Source organism: Tachyglossus aculeatus, chromosome 21, assembly GCF_015852505.1.
Source record: "Tachyglossus aculeatus isolate mTacAcu1 chromosome 21, mTacAcu1.pri, whole genome shotgun sequence".
NCBI classification, from domain to species: Eukaryota; Metazoa; Chordata; class Mammalia; order Monotremata; family Tachyglossidae; genus Tachyglossus; species Tachyglossus aculeatus.
Genome location: NC_052086.1, coordinates 9,139,689 through 9,159,181, shown reverse-complemented (window position 1 = coordinate 9,159,181; position 19,493 = coordinate 9,139,689). Strand labels below are relative to the sequence as shown.

General features: G+C 48.9%; 1 protein-coding gene across 1 annotated transcript in view; it reads right to left on the bottom strand.

Moving 5' to 3' along the window:
* CABIN1 (calcineurin binding protein 1) overlaps positions 1 to 19,493 on the bottom strand; it is a 192,802-nt gene that overhangs the window by 8,995 nt on the left and 164,314 nt on the right. The window contains exon 33 of the mRNA XM_038762494.1: positions 8,830 to 9,139. Coding sequence (XP_038618422.1) covers positions 8,830 to 9,139 — 310 coding nt within the window. The remainder of the gene's footprint in view (positions 1 to 8,829; positions 9,140 to 19,493) is intronic.

Below are 19,493 nucleotides of genomic sequence, written 5' to 3'. Positions count from 1 at the left end.
AGCTGGGATTAGAACCTGGGTCCCGGACCCCCAGACCCACGCTGCTTGTTTTGTGGAGTCCAACACCTTAGGTACCACAGAGGTCTATTAAAAAGTGAACACCACTACTGTGACCCAGAGAAGTAGGGTAGGAAAATTACGTTTAGGAAAATAATTGCCAGCAAGAGTGATTTGCAACATACTGTTCACAGAACATAAAGGGGGTGGTGAAATCAGCTGGTACTAGAGAAATCTCATTAGGTTTTAAGTGGCCAGCACAAACTGAATAGCCCAATGGCAAATATACTTATAAAGATAAGAAAGAATTTACTATGAATAGAAATACTCTTCGCATTCTCCTTTCGCCCACTCGGTTACAGGAGCCTGAAGAATGGAATGTACCAATCGGTTCTGCTCCAGGGGTAAGGAAGGGAGGGAACGGTATTTGTAAAGCGCTTACTATGTGTCAAACACTCTACTAAGCACTGAGGTAATTAGGTCCCACAGGAGGCTTCCAATCTAAGTAGGAGGGACAACAGGTATTGGATCTTCAATATGGAAAAGCAGTGTGGCGTAGTGGATAGAGAATAAGCAGTCAACTGTCTGCTGTGTGACCTTGGGCAAATCACTTAACTTCTCTGGACCTCAGTTACCACGTGTAAAACGAGGATGAAGACTGTGAGCCCCACGTGGCTTATCGTGTATCTACCCCAGCGTTTAGAACAGTGCTTGGCACATAGTAAGCGCTTAACAAACACCACAATTATTATTATTAACTTCTCTGTGACTCAGTTACCTCGGCTGTAAAATGGGGATTAAGGCTGTGAGCCCATGGTGGGCAGGGATGGCATCCAACCTGATTAGCTTGTATCCACCCCAGTGCTTAGTATAGTACCTGACAAAAAGTAAGCGCTCAACAAAAACATGGAATAAAAAATTCAAGGAGCTGAGCCTGGAACTTCGATGGCATTGAGCTTCCCATCCAGCAGAGGGATCCAAAGTCTAGCATTCCCACATCCCAGGCCCTAATCAAGGATTCCAAGGTCTCTGCCGGCTGCTCCCCTGCTTCCTCAGGCCTACCCCCCTCCTCATCCTCATCCCCACCCCTCCTTCCTCATCCCCATGCCCACCCCTACTGCGGGAAAGCTGTGCAGCCACTGACTGGCCTGAAAGGGATATTCTCCATCTCAACGGCAGTCCCGGCAAAGAGCAGCCGTGCCCCGCTTCCCATAATTACTATTTGTATTTGCTTTAATTCGCAAATGCTGGGCTGGAAGGCATTCTCGGGGAGAGTTTCATTTCGCCTGAGGAGTTTCGTCCCTTGCCTTCATTTTCTACAGTGGATTCGGATGCCAAGCAGGCCTGGATTCGCTCCCAGGGGATTCTGGGGTGATCAGTTTCCTTTTGGCCTAAGCCGGTGCTGGGGGGGGTGGTCCCACAGCTGGGCCAGGGGGCTGAATCGGGCAGGGCTGTAGGATCTTGGGCTTCAAAGTGAGGAAACCCCTTTTCCAAAGGCCGCAGACGGAAGGCAGCAACTGAGCCGGGAAATACAACCGGTTTATTTAGTGTCTCTCGGCCAATTTACCTCTTTTCTTGAACTCCCTCAGACTCGGGGCACTGGCTAATCTCTCAGCTCCTGGGCATCTGAAGCCAAGAGACCTGCTGGGCTTGGAGGCAGTTTCTGAAGTACCCCATCAAAGGGGAATAATAATAATACTTATGGTATTTGTTAAGCACTTACTATGTGTCAGATACTGTACTAAGCGCTGGGGTGGATACAAGCAAATTGGGTTGGACACAGTCCCTGTCCCATGCGGGGCTCACGGTCTCTCAGTTTCAGATGTGACAACTGAGGCACCGGGAAATTAAGTGACTTGCCCAAGGTCACACAGCAGTCAAGTGGCAGAGCTGGGATTAGAACCCAGGACGTTCTGACTCCCAGGACTGTGCTCTATGCACTCTGCCATGCTGCTTCCCTGGAAGGAAGACATGGAAAACGTGGCCAAATGGAAAGAGCAGAACCTGGGTTCTAATCCTGACTCTGCCACTTGCCTGTCAGGTGACCATGGGCAAATCATTTCACTTCTCTGGGCCTCTGCTCCCTTATCTGTAAAATGGGGATTAATTCCTCCTCCCTCTGATTTAGACTGTGAGGCCCAGGTGGGGCAGGGACTGTGTCCAACTTGATAAATTTATATTTACCCCAGCGTTTAGAACAGTGCTTGACACATAGTAAGCGCTTAACCAATACCATAGAAAAGGGCGGGGGAAAGGGAGTTCCCCATGTTGGGCCAGAGAGTTAAATAAATTCATTAGGGAGCATTCATTAATTCAATATTATTTACTGAGCGCTTACTGTGTGCAGAGCATGTACTAAGCACTTGGAAAGTACAATTCAGCAATAGAGACAATCCCTGCCCACAATGGGTTTACACATGGCCCAATGGAAAGAGCCCAGGTGGGGAGTAGGAGGACCCAAGTTCTAATCCTGGCTCTGCCACTTAACTGCTGAGAGACCTTGGGCAAGTCGCTTCACTTCTCTGTACCTCAGATTTCTCCTGTCAAATGGGGATTCAAATAGACTGTGCCCGACCTGATCTTGTATCTCTCCCAATGCTCGGGAAAGCCCTTAAATACCGTCATTAGCTAAGAAGCACGGGATTTTCCAAGGTGCTGCGTCTGTTGTACTCTTCCAAGTGAAGTGAAAAGGAGAAGCAGCATGGCAGAGGAGAAGCAGCATGGCATGGTGGATAGAGCGTGGGCCTGGGAATCAGGTGGTCATAGGTTCTAATCCTGGCTCTGCCCCTTGTCTGCTGTGTGAACCTGACCAAGTCACTTCACTTCTCTGTTCCTCAGTTACCTCATATGTAAAATGGGGATTAGGATGGTGAGTCCCATGTGGGACAGGGACTGTGTCCAACCAGATTTGCTTGGATCCACCCCAGTGCTTAATACAGTGCCTGGAACATAGTAAGCGCTTAACAAATACCATAATAATAATAATAATAATAATTATTATTATTATTCTCTGTGCCTCAGTTCTCCTGTTCTCCCTCTTACTTAGCCTGTGGAGCCCCATGAGGGACAGGGACTCTGTCCAACCTAATTAACCTACACCTCCCTCAGCGCTTAGAACAGTGCTTAACACACAGTAGGCAGTTAACAAATACCATTTTTTTAAAGAAAGGTGGGGAAGCAGCATGGCTCAGTGGAAAGAGCCAGGGCTTTGGAGTCAGAGTTCATGGGTTCGAATCCCGGCTCCACCAATTGTCAGCTGTGTGACTTTGGGCAAGTCACTTAACTTCTCTGTGCCTCAGTTATCTCAGCTGTAAAATGGGGATTAAGATTGTGAGCCCCCCGTGGGACAACCTGATCACCTTGTAACCTCCCCAGTGCTTAGAACAGTGCTTTGCACATAGTAAGTGCTTAATAAATGCCATTATTATTATTATTATTATTACCAAATTCAGTGCTTGGCACTCAGTAGAATACTCAATAAAATATCCCTGGGTGACTGAGGTGTTCAATTCGGGAAAGTAACTTTGTATTCCAATGATTCGGATTGGTGTCCACCTCCTGTGTAAGCTGGCAGGGATCGAACGCTCTGCAAGCACCCTGTCCTTCTCCCGGCTCCTTGGCGGTTCAGCCCCTAGGGCTGTGCTGAATCCCAGCTTCCCTCTTTGGACTAAAAGATCCATTTGTGGGCAGGGATCACGTCTACCCACTGCTCTGCACTGTAGAAGTAGCACGGCCTAGTGGATAGAGCACGGGGCTGGGAGTTGGAAGGTCATGGGTTCTAATCCCAGCTCCACCACTTGACTGTTCTGTGACCTTGAGCAAGTCACTTCACTTCTTTGCGCCTGTTACCTTGTCTGTAAAATGGGGACTGAAACTGAGGCCACACAAGGGATAGGGACTGTATTCAACCCAACTGGTTTGTATCCACCCCAGCGCTTAGTACAGTACCTGGCACATAGTAGGTGCTTAACAAATATGATAATTATTATTATTACTACTTTCCTAAGCTTAGTAGAGTGCTCCACACACAGTAAGTGCTCAATAAATGCCATTCATTGATGACTATCTCCTTCCTCTTTTCTGAGTTTGTTTAGGGGCTAAGGCAGATTTGGGCCGGTGCCTCCTTGGAACAACTCTAAGCAGCGTGATCTAGTGGGCAGAACATGGGCCTAGGAGTCCAAAGGACTTGGGTTCTAATCCTGGCTCTACTACGTGTCTGCTGTTCAACCTGGGCAAGTCACATAAGCCCTCTGTGCCTCAGTTCCCTCAGCTGCAAAATGGTGATTAAGACTGTGAGCCCCACGTGGGACAGGGACTGTGTCCAACCTGATTAGCTGGTATCTACCCCAGTCCTTAGTAAAGTTCCCGGCACATAGTAAGCGCTTAACAAATGCCAGTGAAAAATACAAAACTGCAGAAGCAATAGGGAAAGAACCTGTCCGGCTTGGAGAGGTCAAAAGCAGGCACCCAGCATGACCCCGTGGAAAGAGCGTGGATCTCGGAGTCAGAAGGACCAGGGTTCTAATCCCACTCTGCCACTCACCTGCTGTGTGACCCTGGACAAGTCAAAACTTCTCTGTGCCCCGGTTCCCTCATCTGCAAAATGGGGATTCAATACCTGTTCTCTCTCCTACTGAGATCGTCAGCCCCATGTGGGACCTGATTTATCTTGTATCTACCCCAGCGCTTAGTATAGGGCTTGGAGAATAGTGAGAAGACTTACTGAATGAATCAATCAATAAATCCATCAATCACTCAATCATACGTATTGAGCGCTCACTGTGAGCAGAGCTTGGGAGAGTACAGTATAACAGAGTCAGTAGACACGTCCCCAGCCCACAACGAGTTTTCAGTCTAGAGGGGAGACGGTCATGAACATAAAATAAATAAATTCCAGATATGGACATCAGTGCTGTGGGGCTGAGGGAGGGGTGAATACAGGGAGCAAATCCAAGAGCAAGAGCGATGCAGAAGGGAGAGGGAGGAGAGGAAATGAGGGTTTAGTCAGGGAAGGCCTTTTTGGAGGAGATGTACCTTCAGTAAGGCATTAAAGTGGAGAAAGTAATCGTCCGTCGGATAAGAAGAGGACGAGTGTTCCAGGCCAGGGGCAGGAACAAATACCAGTTATTATTATTACACCAGGTGCTCACAATTTGTCTCAGGGACAAGGAGTTCCTTATTATTCGATCAACTGAAAAGCAGCATGGCCAAGTTGGTACAGCCCGGATCTGGGAGCCAGAAGGATCTGCTTTTTCATCCCGGCTCCGCTCTGGCTCCGTGAGGGCCAGAGACTAAGCCCGAAATGTTCATAATGAATCTATTCACCACTTGGCACATGGAAGAGCGTACCAAATACCACCTCTCAGTGCTTAGTGCAATGCTCAGCACACGGTAGGCGGTTAATAAATACTATCATTATGAACGCTACCACTATTATTCTTAATATTGGATTGTATACTAAGCCAAAACTGGCCACTGCCCTCGCACATTCCAAAGGCAGTCAGTTCCCACACATCCCTCGCTATCTTTAACCGCTGGTTCTGTGGCTTTGGGCCCCTCTTCCTCCTGAGGTCACTGCTATGCTTGCTTCGGGCCAGACCCCAACACGTTTACTCAGAAACGCCCCGGCAGGGCCCCAGGAGAGCTCGGAAAACTCTCGTGAGTCCTTCTTCTCCACACAGGCATGCGGGATTGGGATCGGTGCCAGGGCCCGAGACAGGGCGGGGGGGTGAGGCTGGCAGGCGGGGTGGGAAGACGAGAAGTGGCCCGCACTATGGAAACTGAATCGAAAAGGGAGAAGGAGCATGGCTTAATGGATAGAGTACGAGCCTAGGAGTCAGAAGGCTCCGTGTTCTAATCCCCCGTTGTCTGCTGTGACTTCACTTCTCTGTGCCTCAGTTCCCTCACTTGTAAAATGGGGATTGAGACTGTGAGCCCCACATGGGACAAGGGATTGTGTCCAACCTGATTTAGCTTGTATCTACCCCAGTTCTTAGTACAGTGCTCGGCAAATAGCAAGTGCTAAGCAAATACCACACACCAAAAAATAGCAGAGTTATTAGCTGGGGCTGGGGAGGAACTGGACGATGACCAAAATACAAATCAGCGGGAAGATGGAACTGATGGAGAAGAGGGATCCATTCTGCGACTCCATGCTTTTCAGGGAATTAGCGCAAGCCGCCCAAAGGAAGGAGTGGAGAAGCAGCATGGCTTAGTGGATAGAGCCCGGGATTGGGAATCAGAGGACCTAGGCTCTAATCCCGGCCCCGCCATTTATCTGTTGTGTGACCTTGGGCAAGTCACTTCACTTCTCTGGGCCTCAGTTCCCTCATCTGTAAAACGGGGATTAAGATTGTTAGCCCCATGTGGGACAGGGACTGTGTCCAACCTGATTACCTTGTGTCTACCCTTGTGCTTAGTACACTGCCTGGCATATGGTAAGCACTTAACAAATAGCATTCAAAAACAAGTACAAAAAAAAATAAAAAATACAAAAATCAAAAAACAAGTGGTGCAAGGGTGAGGAATCTCAGCCACCAGAGACCTGAAGTCCACTTGCCTGGAAAGGACAGAGGCCCTTCAGCCCTCTGAGCAAGAAATCTTCTTGATTTCGCTATCTGGATAATCATGATTGGCACATTATTTGCCACAGGGAGAGTGATCGTCTGCTGTCAGATATGAAGAGGGAGGGTCTTCCAGGCCAGAGGCAGGAACAAATACCACAATTATAATTATTACTATGACAGCAGGGGCTCACAATTTGTCTCATGGACAAGGAGTTCCTTATTACTCGATCAGCAGTGGAGTGGGTGACTGTAAAGGGGGGTAAAAAGCAATCTAAGAAGCTGCCTGGAGTTTCACAGAAAACAAAAATGGCCTAGGGAGATTAGAGACTTTTTTTAATATACATCCAGACTTCAAGAGAGAGCCCCTAGAGATGGGAAGTGTTCCAGTAGCATTTCAGAGTTTTCTCTTAAAGATAAAATGAATAAAACAATGGTGGCCATCGGCGACCCTCACTCTTCCCTTTCCCCTGCGTCTGTACACACCTGCTGTTCATGGTATTTGTTAAGCACTTATAATGTGCCAATCATTGTATTAATCTCCGGGGCAGATGCAAGAACATCAGATCGGACACAGTTCTTCTTCCACCTGGGGCTCACAATCTAAGGGGGAAGGGCGGAAACAAGGGCGGAATGTGTTAATTCCCATTCTACAGATGAGGAAACTGAGGCCCAGAGAAATGAGGCCCAATGTCACTCAGTAGGCATTGAGTGATTAGAAGCCTGGGATTGGAACCCCGAGGCCTCTGACCCCCAGATCTGGGCTCTTTCTGCTAGGCGGGGGACTCCTGGCCTTGTCTTGGGGTTCGGGAGGGCAGAACGTGTGGAAAGGAGGCTGGGGGAGATCAGGTCACAGGGAAAAGGGAATTCCCCCAACCCCAGTTTGTTCTTCAAGGCTGATGGATTCAGCAGATTAGATGAGCCTAGGCCGCGGGGCTGATTATCGAAGGAAAAAAGAAGTCGCACACAATAGGCGTGTGTTTCTGTTCCACAGAGCTACACCCACTGGGTAAGTGCTATCCACTGAGGATCAACCGTGGCTGGTCGGTCTGGCCACAGTGGACACTGGATGTTTTATCCCGGCCCAGAGATGACGGGCTTCTGGGAACTGGCCCCCAGACCGGAAGAAATCCACCACTGAAAAAAGCACCCACGAGGCCCAGGCTCAGACTGGAAAAGCGGAAAAAGGCTTTGGAACTTGGAACGCCCGGTAGGAACCAGCTAGCCTGCCTCTCACGTGGGCGAGAAGCGTTTCCCTGTGCATGTCGCTCGAATTAAATGACAGCTGGTTTTCTCGCTCTGCTTCCCAACCTTGCTGGTTTCCGCTGAGCCAAGGGGCAATCCCAAGCACCCGTGGGGTTCCCAGCGACAGCAGCAGGACAGCCCAGCTGCCTACAGGCAAAGGCTCTTGAAGAGGATAATAACAAGAATAATAACTGAGGCGTTTAGTTAAGGCCCTTCCTATGCGCTAAGCGCTGGGGTGGATACGATCAGATCACACGTGATGATGATGATGGTGCGTTAAGCGCTTACTATGTGTCAAGCACTGTTCCAAGCACTGGGGTAGATACAAGATCATCAGTTTGGACACAGTCCCTGTCCCGCATGGGGCTCACGATCTTAGTCCCTGTTTTCCAGATGAGGGGATTGAGGCCCAGAGAAGTGAAGTGACTTGCCCCAGGTCACACTGCAGACAAGTGGCGGAGTCGGCACCCTGCCCCTTCTGCTCAATCCCTAACCCACCCGCCCACCCAAACCAGGGCAGGGAGGGAAGCAGCGTGGCTCAGTGGCAGAAGCCCGGGCTTGGGAGTCAGAAGTCGTGGGTTCTAATCCCGGCTCCACCACTTGTCAGCTGTGTGACTTTGGGCAAGTCACTTAACTTCTCTGCGCCTCAGTTCCCTCCTCTGTAAAATGGGGATGAAGACTGTTAGCCCCCCGTGGGACAACCTGATCAGCTTGTATCCTTCCCAGAGCTTAGAACAGAGCTTTGCACATAGTAAGCGTTTAACAAATGCCGTCGTTATTAGTGTCTAGAGCCTGGATCTTGGAGTCTGGAGGACGTGGGTCTTCATCCTGGCTCCGCCACACATCTGCTAGGTGACCTTGGGTGAGTCACTTCCCTTCTGCAAGCCTCATTTCCCTCATCTATAAAACGGGGATGAAAACTGGGAGCTCCACTGTGTCTGACCCCAGTACTTAGTAAAGTGCCTGGCACATATTAGGCTCTTAACAAAGACCATTAAAACAAAATTAAGAAGCAGGGACTTACCTCGGGCCAAGTAGGCCATGCTGGCTGTAGCCTCAGCACTCTGGGCCCGGAGAGGCTCGGGATTCTTGGGAGGTCTCTGCACGGGGGGCCCGGCAGGAGAGGCGGAAGAGGAAGAAGAGGAGGAAGAGGAGGCTGCGGCGGTGGCGGAGGTCTTGGGCTTGGACGGCAGTTCGTTCAGCCGTAGCAGGTTTTCAGAGGTCGCGGGGTCGGGGTGGAGGGGAGCGGGTTGCAGGGTCGCGGGGGTCGCTGGGAAGAAGCCCTCCCTGGTGTCCTTGGGGTGTTTGGGGGTCGTGGGTGTATCCCCTGAGGCCTAAGATGAGACAGTGAGGTGGTGAGAAATCGGGGCTTGTCGGGTGTGGAAACAACCCAGAAACTCTCCTCTCCCAGGGCAGGACTAGCAGTAAAATGTCTTGGCTCAATCAATCCATCAAGGGTACTGCTTTTTTTTTTTAATGGTGTTTGCTAGGCACTTACTATGAGGCAGGCACTGTACTAAGTGCTGGGGTAGATACAAGCTGGACACAGTCCATGTCGCACGTGGGGCTCACAGAGTTAATCCACATTTTTCAGAGGAGGTAACCGAGGCACAGCACTTTTATGTGCCAGGCACTGTAAGCGCTGGGGTCGATTCAAGTAAATCAGGGTGGACACAGCCCCTGTCCCACGTGGAGCTTACAGTCTTAATCCCCAATTTTCAGAGGAGGAAACTGAGGCACGGAGAAGTGACTTGCCCAAAGTCCCGCAGCGGAGAGGTGGCGGAGCCAGGATTAGAACCCAGGTCCTCTGACTCCCAGACCTGTGCTCTTTCCATTAGGTCATGCTGTTTCTCATGGCCAAGTGGAAAGTACTTACTGAGCGCTTACTGTGTGCAGAGTACTAAGTGCTTGGGAGAGAACAATCCTGTTGGTAGCCACTATCCCCTGCACTCAGGGAGCTCACAGTGTAATGGGGGGAGATAGACGTGAAAATAAATGAGGAAAGGGAAGCAAGGAAATGGATATATGTGCTGGGGTGGTGGGGAAATACCTGAGAGCTTAGGGTTGGCACAAAGTGTACGGATAAGGCAGTGGGATGGAAGGTGGGGGGAATAGAGTCCGGGGATGAGAGTTAAGTCAAGGAAGACTTCTCATGCTACAGAGCCCTGACAGTGCGAAGGAATTGCTATGGGTGGTACTTCCCAACTCTTTGACCTGATTGTCCAGCAAGCACCCTGACCTGCCCCTTCCCGCTGCCCCCCAGCCCAGTCAATCCTGGAACTATTTGGAATACATATTTTGATTCTGTGTGAAATTCCTTATCCTGTGGAAGGATCTTTGGGGGAATACTTCGATCCTTTCTGGGCTCCCAGGGACACGGATGGCACGTCTGCCTGCATCCGGCCTCAGGACTTTATTTTTGCCAACGACTTACTGACTCCTGTGGGGAGGAGCCAGGGGATGGGAGAGCGGGGGCTACACTCCTTCTGAAAGGGCCTAGTGAGAACCCCTTGTTTTACTTCGGCTGCCTAAGGACAGGAGGAGCTATCTTTACCATTCACAAAGGACTATGTCCAATTTGATTAATTTATATCTACCCCAGTGCCTAGAATACAGCTTGACTCATAGTAAGCACTTAATGCCATTACTATTATTAGGGAGACCAAGTATTTGATCCCCATTCTATAGATGAAGAAACTGAGGCACAGAGAAATTCAATGACTTGCCCAAGGCCACAGAGTGGGTAAATGGCAGAGCCAGGATTATAATCCAGGTCTCCTATCTCCTACGCCTGCATTCTTTCTAATGGCCCATGCTGTTTCAGGAGGGAGAGGCAGATATTAAAATCCCCATTTTACAGGTGAGGTAACCAAGGCACAGAGGAAATGAAGTGACTTAACCAAGATCACACAGCAGCCAAGTGGCGGAGGTGGGATTAGAACTCAGGTCCTTCTGACTCCCAGTCGTACACTTTTTCCACTAGGCCATGCTGCTTCTTGGTGATCAATCAATCAACAGTATTTATTGAGCGCTTACTATGTGCAGAGTACTACTCTAAGTGCTTGGAAGAGTACAATATTAGAGAATAAACAGATAACATTCCCTGCCCATAATGACTGTACAGTCTAGAGGGAGAGAAAGACATTTATATGAAATTCCAATTCAGTCCTTTCTGTTCTGCATATTCTCCTACCCAAATGAGCCCAGCTCCTCGAGCACGCGTCTCACACACAGGCTTGCCTGGGAGGCGGTCTCCCTACAGGAAGGTGCCGTTCGGTCCCTGGCCTTCGGCCTTGCCGATTGCCCAAAGGAGACCACGTGGCTGCCCCACGGCTGCCGGCCACCTTTCTTTCTTCTAATACCAACCTTCTCAATGTACCTCCATCTCATCTACCTCCTCTTGCCCATGTCCCGCCTCTGGCCTGGAATGCCCTCTCTCTTTATAGCCAACAGACAATGACTCTCCCCCACCCAAAAGCCTTAATGAAGGCACATCTCCTCCAAGACGCCTTCCCTAAGCTCTCTTTTCCTTTTCTTCCTTGCCCTGATATCCTCCCTTTATTCATCCCCTCCTCCCAGCCCCACACCACTTATGTACATTTCCGTAATTTCTTTCTATTAATGTTTGTCTCCCCCTCTACACTGTAAGCTCATTGTGGGTAGGGAATGTGTCTGTTAATACTGTTGTATTGTACTTGTACTCTTCCAACCGCTCAGTACAGTGCTCTGCACACGGTAAATGCTCAATTGACTGAGTGACTCTCTCACCGGACAAGTGAGAGGCTCTGTGAACCAGTCACTCCCTGTGGGTCTACTGGGGCCGGAAGCCAAAGTGTATCGCTGGCTCGGGTTTATCGAGCAGGCTGAGGCCTAATAACGCAGTGTGAAGCAGCCCTTTCACCGAACTCACTGTCTTTGAATCGCCACACGTCACGGCTTCTAGACACTGTCCGGGTGTCTCCTTCTGGCTGACTTCAGAGCTGAGGCCACCCTCCAGATTCCTTTTACCTTAGACCTCCTCGGATGGCAGGGCTATCAGTCCTATTTATTGAGCGATTACTATGAACTGGTCATGCGCAGGTCAAGGGGCGCACATTTTAATGCGCGGGGTCTGTCGAGAACACAATAATAATAACTGTGGTATTCAAGTGCTGAGGTAGATCCCCTCCTTCCTCTCCCCCTCCCTCCCCACCCCCCGCCTTACCTCCTTCCCCGCCCCACAGCACCTGTATATATGTTTGTACATATTTACTACTCTATTTATTTTACTTGTACATATTTACTATTCTATTTATTTTATTTTGTTAATAAGTTTTGTTTTGTTGTCTGTCTCCCCCTTCTAGACTGCAAGCCCACAGTTGGATAGGGACCGTCTCTATATGTTGCCAACTTGTACTTCCGAAGTGCTTAGTACAGTGCTCTGCACACAATAAGCGCTCAATAAATACGACTGACTGATTGATTGATTGAAGTGAAGTGACTTGACTGAGGTCACCCACTACACAAATGACAGAGCCAGGATGAGGACTCAGGTCCTCTAACTGTCAGGCACATGCTCTCTCACTAGGCCACACTGCTGCTGTCCATATCTTTAAACTGAATATAATAAATTACTTATTGATTCATAATAATGCCTGTCTCCCCTCTAGACTGTAAGCTCCTTGTGGGCAGGGAACATGTCTGTTTATTGTTGTATTGTACTCTCCCAAGAGCTTAGTACAGTGCTCTGCACACAGTAAGCGCTCACTAAATAAGATTGAAAGAATGAACAAAAGAAGAAGAAAACAGCTTCTCTGTGTTTTTTTTAGTATATTATAAAACCAAAATCCTCAGAGGTTGAGCTGAAGCTGTTTGCTCAGCACCAGGGACCAGACTTTCCCTTCTCATTCTGAAACCTCTGATGATTCTTAATTTGAAGAGCCTGTTTCCCACTCTAGACTGTAAGTTCGTTATGTAAGCTGCTAATTCTGTTGCATCGTACTCTCCCAAGCGCTTAGTACAGTGCTCTGCACATAGTAAGTGCTCAATAAATACCACTGATTGATTGAAAAATCTCGATCCTCTCGCATTTCTGAGCTGCTGTGTTCCCCTGTCCATCTCTTTCAGTCCTCCATATTTTTATTACTTGTTTTAATTGAATGAGGACATGGCTTTATCCCCCCAAGGGACACGTGAAGGGGTTTCAACCTTCACTTTCTTTTTTACACTGTTTTTATTTCGATTTCTCACGCAAGTGTTTTGCAAAGTTTCCCACAGTCCGACCAGAAGCCCAGCGGCCTGGACTGCCCCCCGTGAGAGCGTTGATACTGCTGCGATTAGTCACCGGGTCCGGAGAAGCAGCGGAGGCCCCCTCCCCCAGCCCCCCGACAGCCCCCACCACCCCCAACAATTATGGGCTCCGTTACTTAGGTGGCATGGCAACGTGACCCTCGGAGGAGAGCTGGACCCTAGTAGATGTTCCCAAACTGTCTGGGCAATGGTGCAGAACTCCTCATCTCGTTATGGGAAAAATCCAGCCGCTGCAACTTGAGGAACTAACAATTCTAGGTCCTGGGGATGCAGCTGGGGTTGCCTTGGCTGTCAAGAGCGAATGACAGGAATTCTGCTACTCTCTGAGTTATTCTTAAAAATGATGATGATAATAACAATTGTGCTATTTGTTAAGTGCTTAGTATGGGCCAGGCACTGTATAAGGCGCTGTAGACACAAGCTAATCAGGTTGGACACAGTCCCACATGGGGCTCATAATCTTCATCCCCATTTTACAGAAGAGGGAACTGAGGCCCAGAGAAGTGAATTGCCCAAGATCACACAGCAGACAAGCGACGGAGTTGGGATTAGAACCCACGTCTCTCAGTCCCGTGCCCTATCCACAAGGCCATGCTGCTTCCCAGAGGTTCGGAATTATCTCTTGACCCCAGGAAAGGCAACACTTTGGAATGATGAAGACCCAAAATCAAACCCCCAAGACTCTCACCCTAAAAGTATGCTTCTTGTTTCAATTAAATTCTTTCCTATTTCCTGCAACACCAAGAATTGATGTTTGCCATCATCATCATCATCATCGTATTTATTGAGCGCTTACTGTGTGCAGAGCACTGTACTAAGCGCTTGGGAAGTACAAATTGGCAACATATAGAGACAGTCCCTACCCAACAGTGGGCTCACAGTCTAAAAGGGGGAGACAGAGAACCAAACCAAACATACTAACAAAATAAAATAGTCTCAAGATAAGTAAGCAGTATGGCCTAGCCAGAATTCTAATCGTGGCTTCACCTGTCACTGCCGGTCTCTGGGACCCTGGACAAGTCACCTGGCTTCTCGGAACCTCAGTTACCTCATCTGTAAAATGGGGATTAGTTATCTATTTTCGCTCCCCTTTAGACTTACGAGCCCCACGCGGGACTGGGACTGTGTCAGATCTGACTGCATTTTATCTACCTCAGTACTCCCCTCAGGGTCACACCTGGAAAGTTTCCAGTCCTCTACCAGTCTCGACTACAGGAGGGAGAGTCAGCAGAGGGCTACCCATTCCATTCTTAGCTTGGCCAGTGGCTAGCAAATGGCAGGCAATCTGCTAATCAATCAATCAATCGTATTTATTGAGCGCTTACTGTGTGCACAGCACTGTACTAAGCACTTGCTACAAGTTAAAACTCACCTGGGCTGGCCAGCAGCAGAGATGGGAGAGAGTCGAGGGCGGAGACTCAAGTTTACCAAGCGGAAGGAGGCAATGGTAAGCCGCTTCCATATTTTTACCAAGAAAACTCCGTGGATACACTACCAGAACGATTGCAGATGGAAGTGGGCTGTTGTGGGAGAGAGATATCCAAGGAATCGCGATGGGTCGAAAACGACTCGACAGCATAAGATGACAGAGAGCCTGGACTTGGGAGTCAGAAGGACCTGGGTTCTAATCCCAGCTCTGCCACGTGTCTGCTGTGTGACCTTAGGGGAGACACTTCACTTTTCTATGCCTCAGTTTACCTCATCTGGAAAATGAGGATTAAGACTGTGAGTCCTATGTGGGAGGGGAACTGTGTCCAGCCCAATTACCCTGCACCTACCCCAGAGCTTAGAACAGTGCCTCACACACAGTAAGTGCTTAACAAATATCACAATAATTATTATCATTAGTCAGGACATCCCGGGTTCTAATCCTAGCTCCGCCACTGGTCTGCCGAGTGATCTCGGCAAATATCTTTGCTTCTCTGGGCCTCGTTTTCCTCATTCCTCCCCATTTAGATTGTTATCCCCTCACAGGAAAGGAACTGCGTCTGACCTATCTTGTATCTAGCCCTGTGCTTTACACAGCCCTTGGCACATAACAAGTCCTTAAATACCACAACCATTAGAATATTTCTGTGGTCTCTGTGGGTGTCCTCCCCAACTTAGATTGTGACCATAGACATCTTCAATGACTTCCTTGTTTTTCTCACCAGTGTTCAGACCATTGCGTTGCCTGCAAGAAGCACTTAATAAATGTGAATACTGACTATCTCTATGAAGAAAAAAATATGACGGATTTTCATCTCAAGGGGAATTTGGGGAAAAAGTGCCTTCTGGATTTGCACTATGGGGCTTGGCACAAAGCAAGCCCTGAACAAATGTAAAACTGATTTTTAAAAAATAGAATTCTAAAAGCGTGTTTTGACGGGACAAAGCTCAAAGATGTCCATTTCTGCAAGCAGGTATCTCGGGGTGTGGGGACAAAGGTTCTTAGTGAAGACCTCCTATCCACCCGGTGACAGAAAACGGCTTGGGGTTAGGGCTGATCTGGGTCGGGGGGAGGGTTATGCAATCAATCCATGGTACTTATTAAGTGCTTACTGTGTGCGGAGCACTGTTATTTAGTGCTTGGGAGAGTAAAATACAACAGATTCCCTTCCCACAAAGAGCCCATTCAGGACTGAATTAGACCTGTTCCTTGGTGAATCCCACCAAACTATCAGCTCACTCGGAGCCTTCCAATTTCTCCAAAAGTGGGAGGAAAATCCATCTCCTTCCAAAGACTTGAGGGAAAATAATAACAGTATTTTTATGGTATTTGTTTAAGCACTTATTATGTATGTGCCAGGCACTGTACTAAGTACTGGAGTAGATACAAGATAATCAAGTTGGACACAGACCCGGCCCCACATGGTGGGGGGGGGTCACAATCTTAATCCCCATTTTACAGATGAGGTAACTGAGGCCCAGAGAAGCAAAGTGGCTTGCCCAAGGTCACATATCAGACAAGCAGCGGAGCTGGGATTAGGACGGTGAGCTCATTGTGGGCAGGGAATGTGTCTGTTTGTTGTTGTATTTCACTCTCCCAAGCGCTTAGCACAGTGCTTTGCAAACAGTAAGCGCTCAATAAATACAACAATGGATGAATGAACCCTGGTCCTTCTGATTCCCAGGCCCATGCTCTATCCACCAGGCTACGCTGCTTCTCATGTCCGTTAAGCGCTCACTACGTGCCAAGCACTGTACTAAGAGCTGGGATAAACAGAAGATAATCAGGTCCTACATGGGGCTCACAGTCTAAGTAGGACGGAGAAACAGGCATGGAATCCAAACAGGCACGGAATCCCCATTTTGCAGATGAGGGAACTGAGGCCCAGAGAAGCGAAGTGACCAACCGGTAGACAAGTGGCGGAGCCAGGATCAGAACTCAGGTCCTTTGACTCCCAGGCCCTTGCTCTTCTCCCAAGGCCATGCTGCTTTCCAACCACTTCCTTCCAAAGACTTGAGGAAAAAGCCACCCAACTTGAGCCCTCCCTTTTCAATCATATTTATTGAGCGCTTACTGTGTGCAGAGCACTGTACTAAACGCTTGGGAAGTACAAGTTGGCAACATATAGAGATGGTCCCTACCCAACAGTGGGCTCACAGTCTAGAAGACTCCCTTGCCACCCCTGAGGCTCTCAAGTGCCTTTGGGCTAACCCAGCCTTCTTTCCACCGGACCACTCCTCCTCCTCTCTTCTTCCTCCTTCTAGATCCGACCGCTTTGGCCTTCTGTTCGAAATGAGTCACCCTAGACGGTGCAATCCCTTGCCACTTCCCCTGACGGTCCTTCCACACACCCCTAACCCTAACCCCCCGACTGCTCCAGAAAGAACACGTGATTACAGTAAAACACAACCTGTAGTGAGACGAAGTGTTTGGCAGCCATAAGACAATCATCCAGAGGCCTGTTGTATTTCAAAATATATATATACATCTAAGACAGCCAATAAGGACTAGGATCACAAAGGTGCACTATGTTCCAGAACGAACACACACACACACTCTCTCTCTCTCTCTTTCTCTCTCTCTCTCTCTCTCTCTCTCTCTCTCTCTCTCTCGCCCTCTGAGCACCTCTGGGCAAGTTTAAAATCAAATTCCAGATCCTTCTGCAACCGCCGGCATAAAAGGAAAAGTTTGCTTTGAAGCCCTGCAACCCTGCCCGATGAGGAAAAAGTCCATGAAGAGGGTGAGGCCCCAGGAATCTGGGCCCCTCTTTGGTGGGGAGGAGGGAGGGATAAAACCACATCTCACCCCCAACTTCCCCAACTCCTAAAAGAAAAAATCTGCGTCCTTCCAAATGTTTCCTAATGACAAACAGATTGGTGGCACGTCAGCTGTTGGGAAACTCGGGTCCTCGCGGTCGGAAGCTTCCACTTCAGGCATATTTCCCTCCCTCCTCTTGTCGATCGCTTCTTCGATTTAATCAACGTAGAAATCTAGCCATTCCTCTCCTGGGCGGCCCTGCTTTCAGGCAGCAGGTGGCTGTGACCCCACCCTCCTCTGCCTCTCGGTGGGAGGGGGCACCGGTTGGCACCCCCCCCATCCCACCCGCTCTCCCGCCTGGCCCACCAGCCGGGTTCGCCGCCTCCCACGGCCAGCCAGGGCGTTCACAGACCTTGTCTTCCGCTCGGCAGCTACTTCCGACGCCCACGGGCTCTGACCCTCGAGCAGCGGGCATGTAGAGGAGGTAAAGGCGGTGGGGCTGGGGGCAAGGATTGGCAATTAAAAATAAAAAAGGAGGGGTGGAAAAAGTGAGTTTTTTCCTGCCCTTCTCGTCCGCTTAACGAGGGTTTTCGGCAGCGGCAGGCTGAGGGAGCGGAGCCTTTAATTACGTCCAGAGAACACCTCCGTACAGAGAGAGGGGGGTGCCATGGCAACTACTACATGCAACACAGAACAAAATGGTCACTCTCTGGAAGGAGAGAGAGAGGGAGGGAGACAGACAGAGAGGCAAGCTGAGGAAGCTTCTCTCTGTCCTCTCCCTTTCTCCTTTCTCGCTGCCCCCCCTCCACCCCTTCAGCTGCATTAATAAAACCTTACGAACTACTCATGAAAAACCCTTTGGCTGCCGTAAGAGGCCTGCTGGGTCTCATTATGTGAAAGGAAAGAAAATACGGAGGCAGGTGAAGAGTTGCAGCATGAGAGCGGGAATGAGGAGTCGGGGGCGGGAAGCCCAAGGGGGAGACTGAGGAGGATTATCTGCTGATGCTTTAAATTCTTTCACTTGGGGACCCCTAGCCCCAGAAGCCACTTCAACGTGAGGGGAACTTCCTTTAGTTTTCTGAGGATCATCTATAAGAATAATCCAGCAGTCCAGGTTTTGACGGGCAATCAGCAAATCTAGTTGTAAACACAAAAACTCACAATCTGGACTTTGATTTGCACCTTTTCCTCACTCCATCTCAGCCCCACAGCTGCACAGATCTGGGATCTATTTTAATGTCTATCATCCCACTCTAGACTGCAAGTTCCTTGTGGGCAGGAAGCGTGTCTACCATCTCTCTTGTATTAAACTCTCCCGAGCCCTTAGTCCACTGCTCTGCACAGATAAAGCACTCAATAAATACGACCGATTGGTCGATCGATCTGGGAACACCTGATCTTTAAGGAGAGAAAGCAAAGAAGTCAGAGAGGCTTACAGCCGTCCACTCTGGCTGATCCTGACAGAAGACTCCGTGAGGCCTAGTGGAAAGAGCATGGAGCTGAGAGCCAGAAGCCCTGGGTTCTAGTCCCAGTTCTGCCCTTGGCCCGTTGTATGACCTTGGCCAAGTAACTGAACCTCTCAGGGCCTCAGTTTCCTCATTTGTGTAAGGGGGATAAGACAGACAGTGATCCCCGCGTGGGTCAAGGACTGTGTCTGATCTCAGCCCTTAACACACCTAACAAGCATTTTATCCGTGCCATTACTACTAAGCTATATAAAGACATGGGGAATTAACACTTTGGTTTTGATCCACCAAAGTTCCCAGAGTTCTTTATTTCCCTAGAAAGTGTTCTGACAATTCACTTTTTTCCTACATCGCCCAAACTCTGTGGCAGTGTGGTGGCTTGACTTACTAATTTAAGAAATCATGAGACAAACTGAATTTACTCAATTGTTTCATTGACCTAGAATTACTAGGAAAGTTAAGCAGTAGTCCTAGCTTCTGCACTTATGGTATATATGCAGATTTTCATGTTTATTTATTTATCTATTCTATCACTGATTCAGCCATTTCTAGTTATTCTACTTTCTGCTGAGGCTTTTGTTTCTTCTTCCTGCTTTCACGATGTCTAAATCATTTTAGTCTCCTTTAGAATGTACACTGCTTGAGAGCAAGGACTGTGTCTTGCTTCTGCTGTACTCTCTCAACAACTTAATGCTGCACTTATCACTATTCTTAATATTTTATTATTATTATTTACTGTTAAGTGCT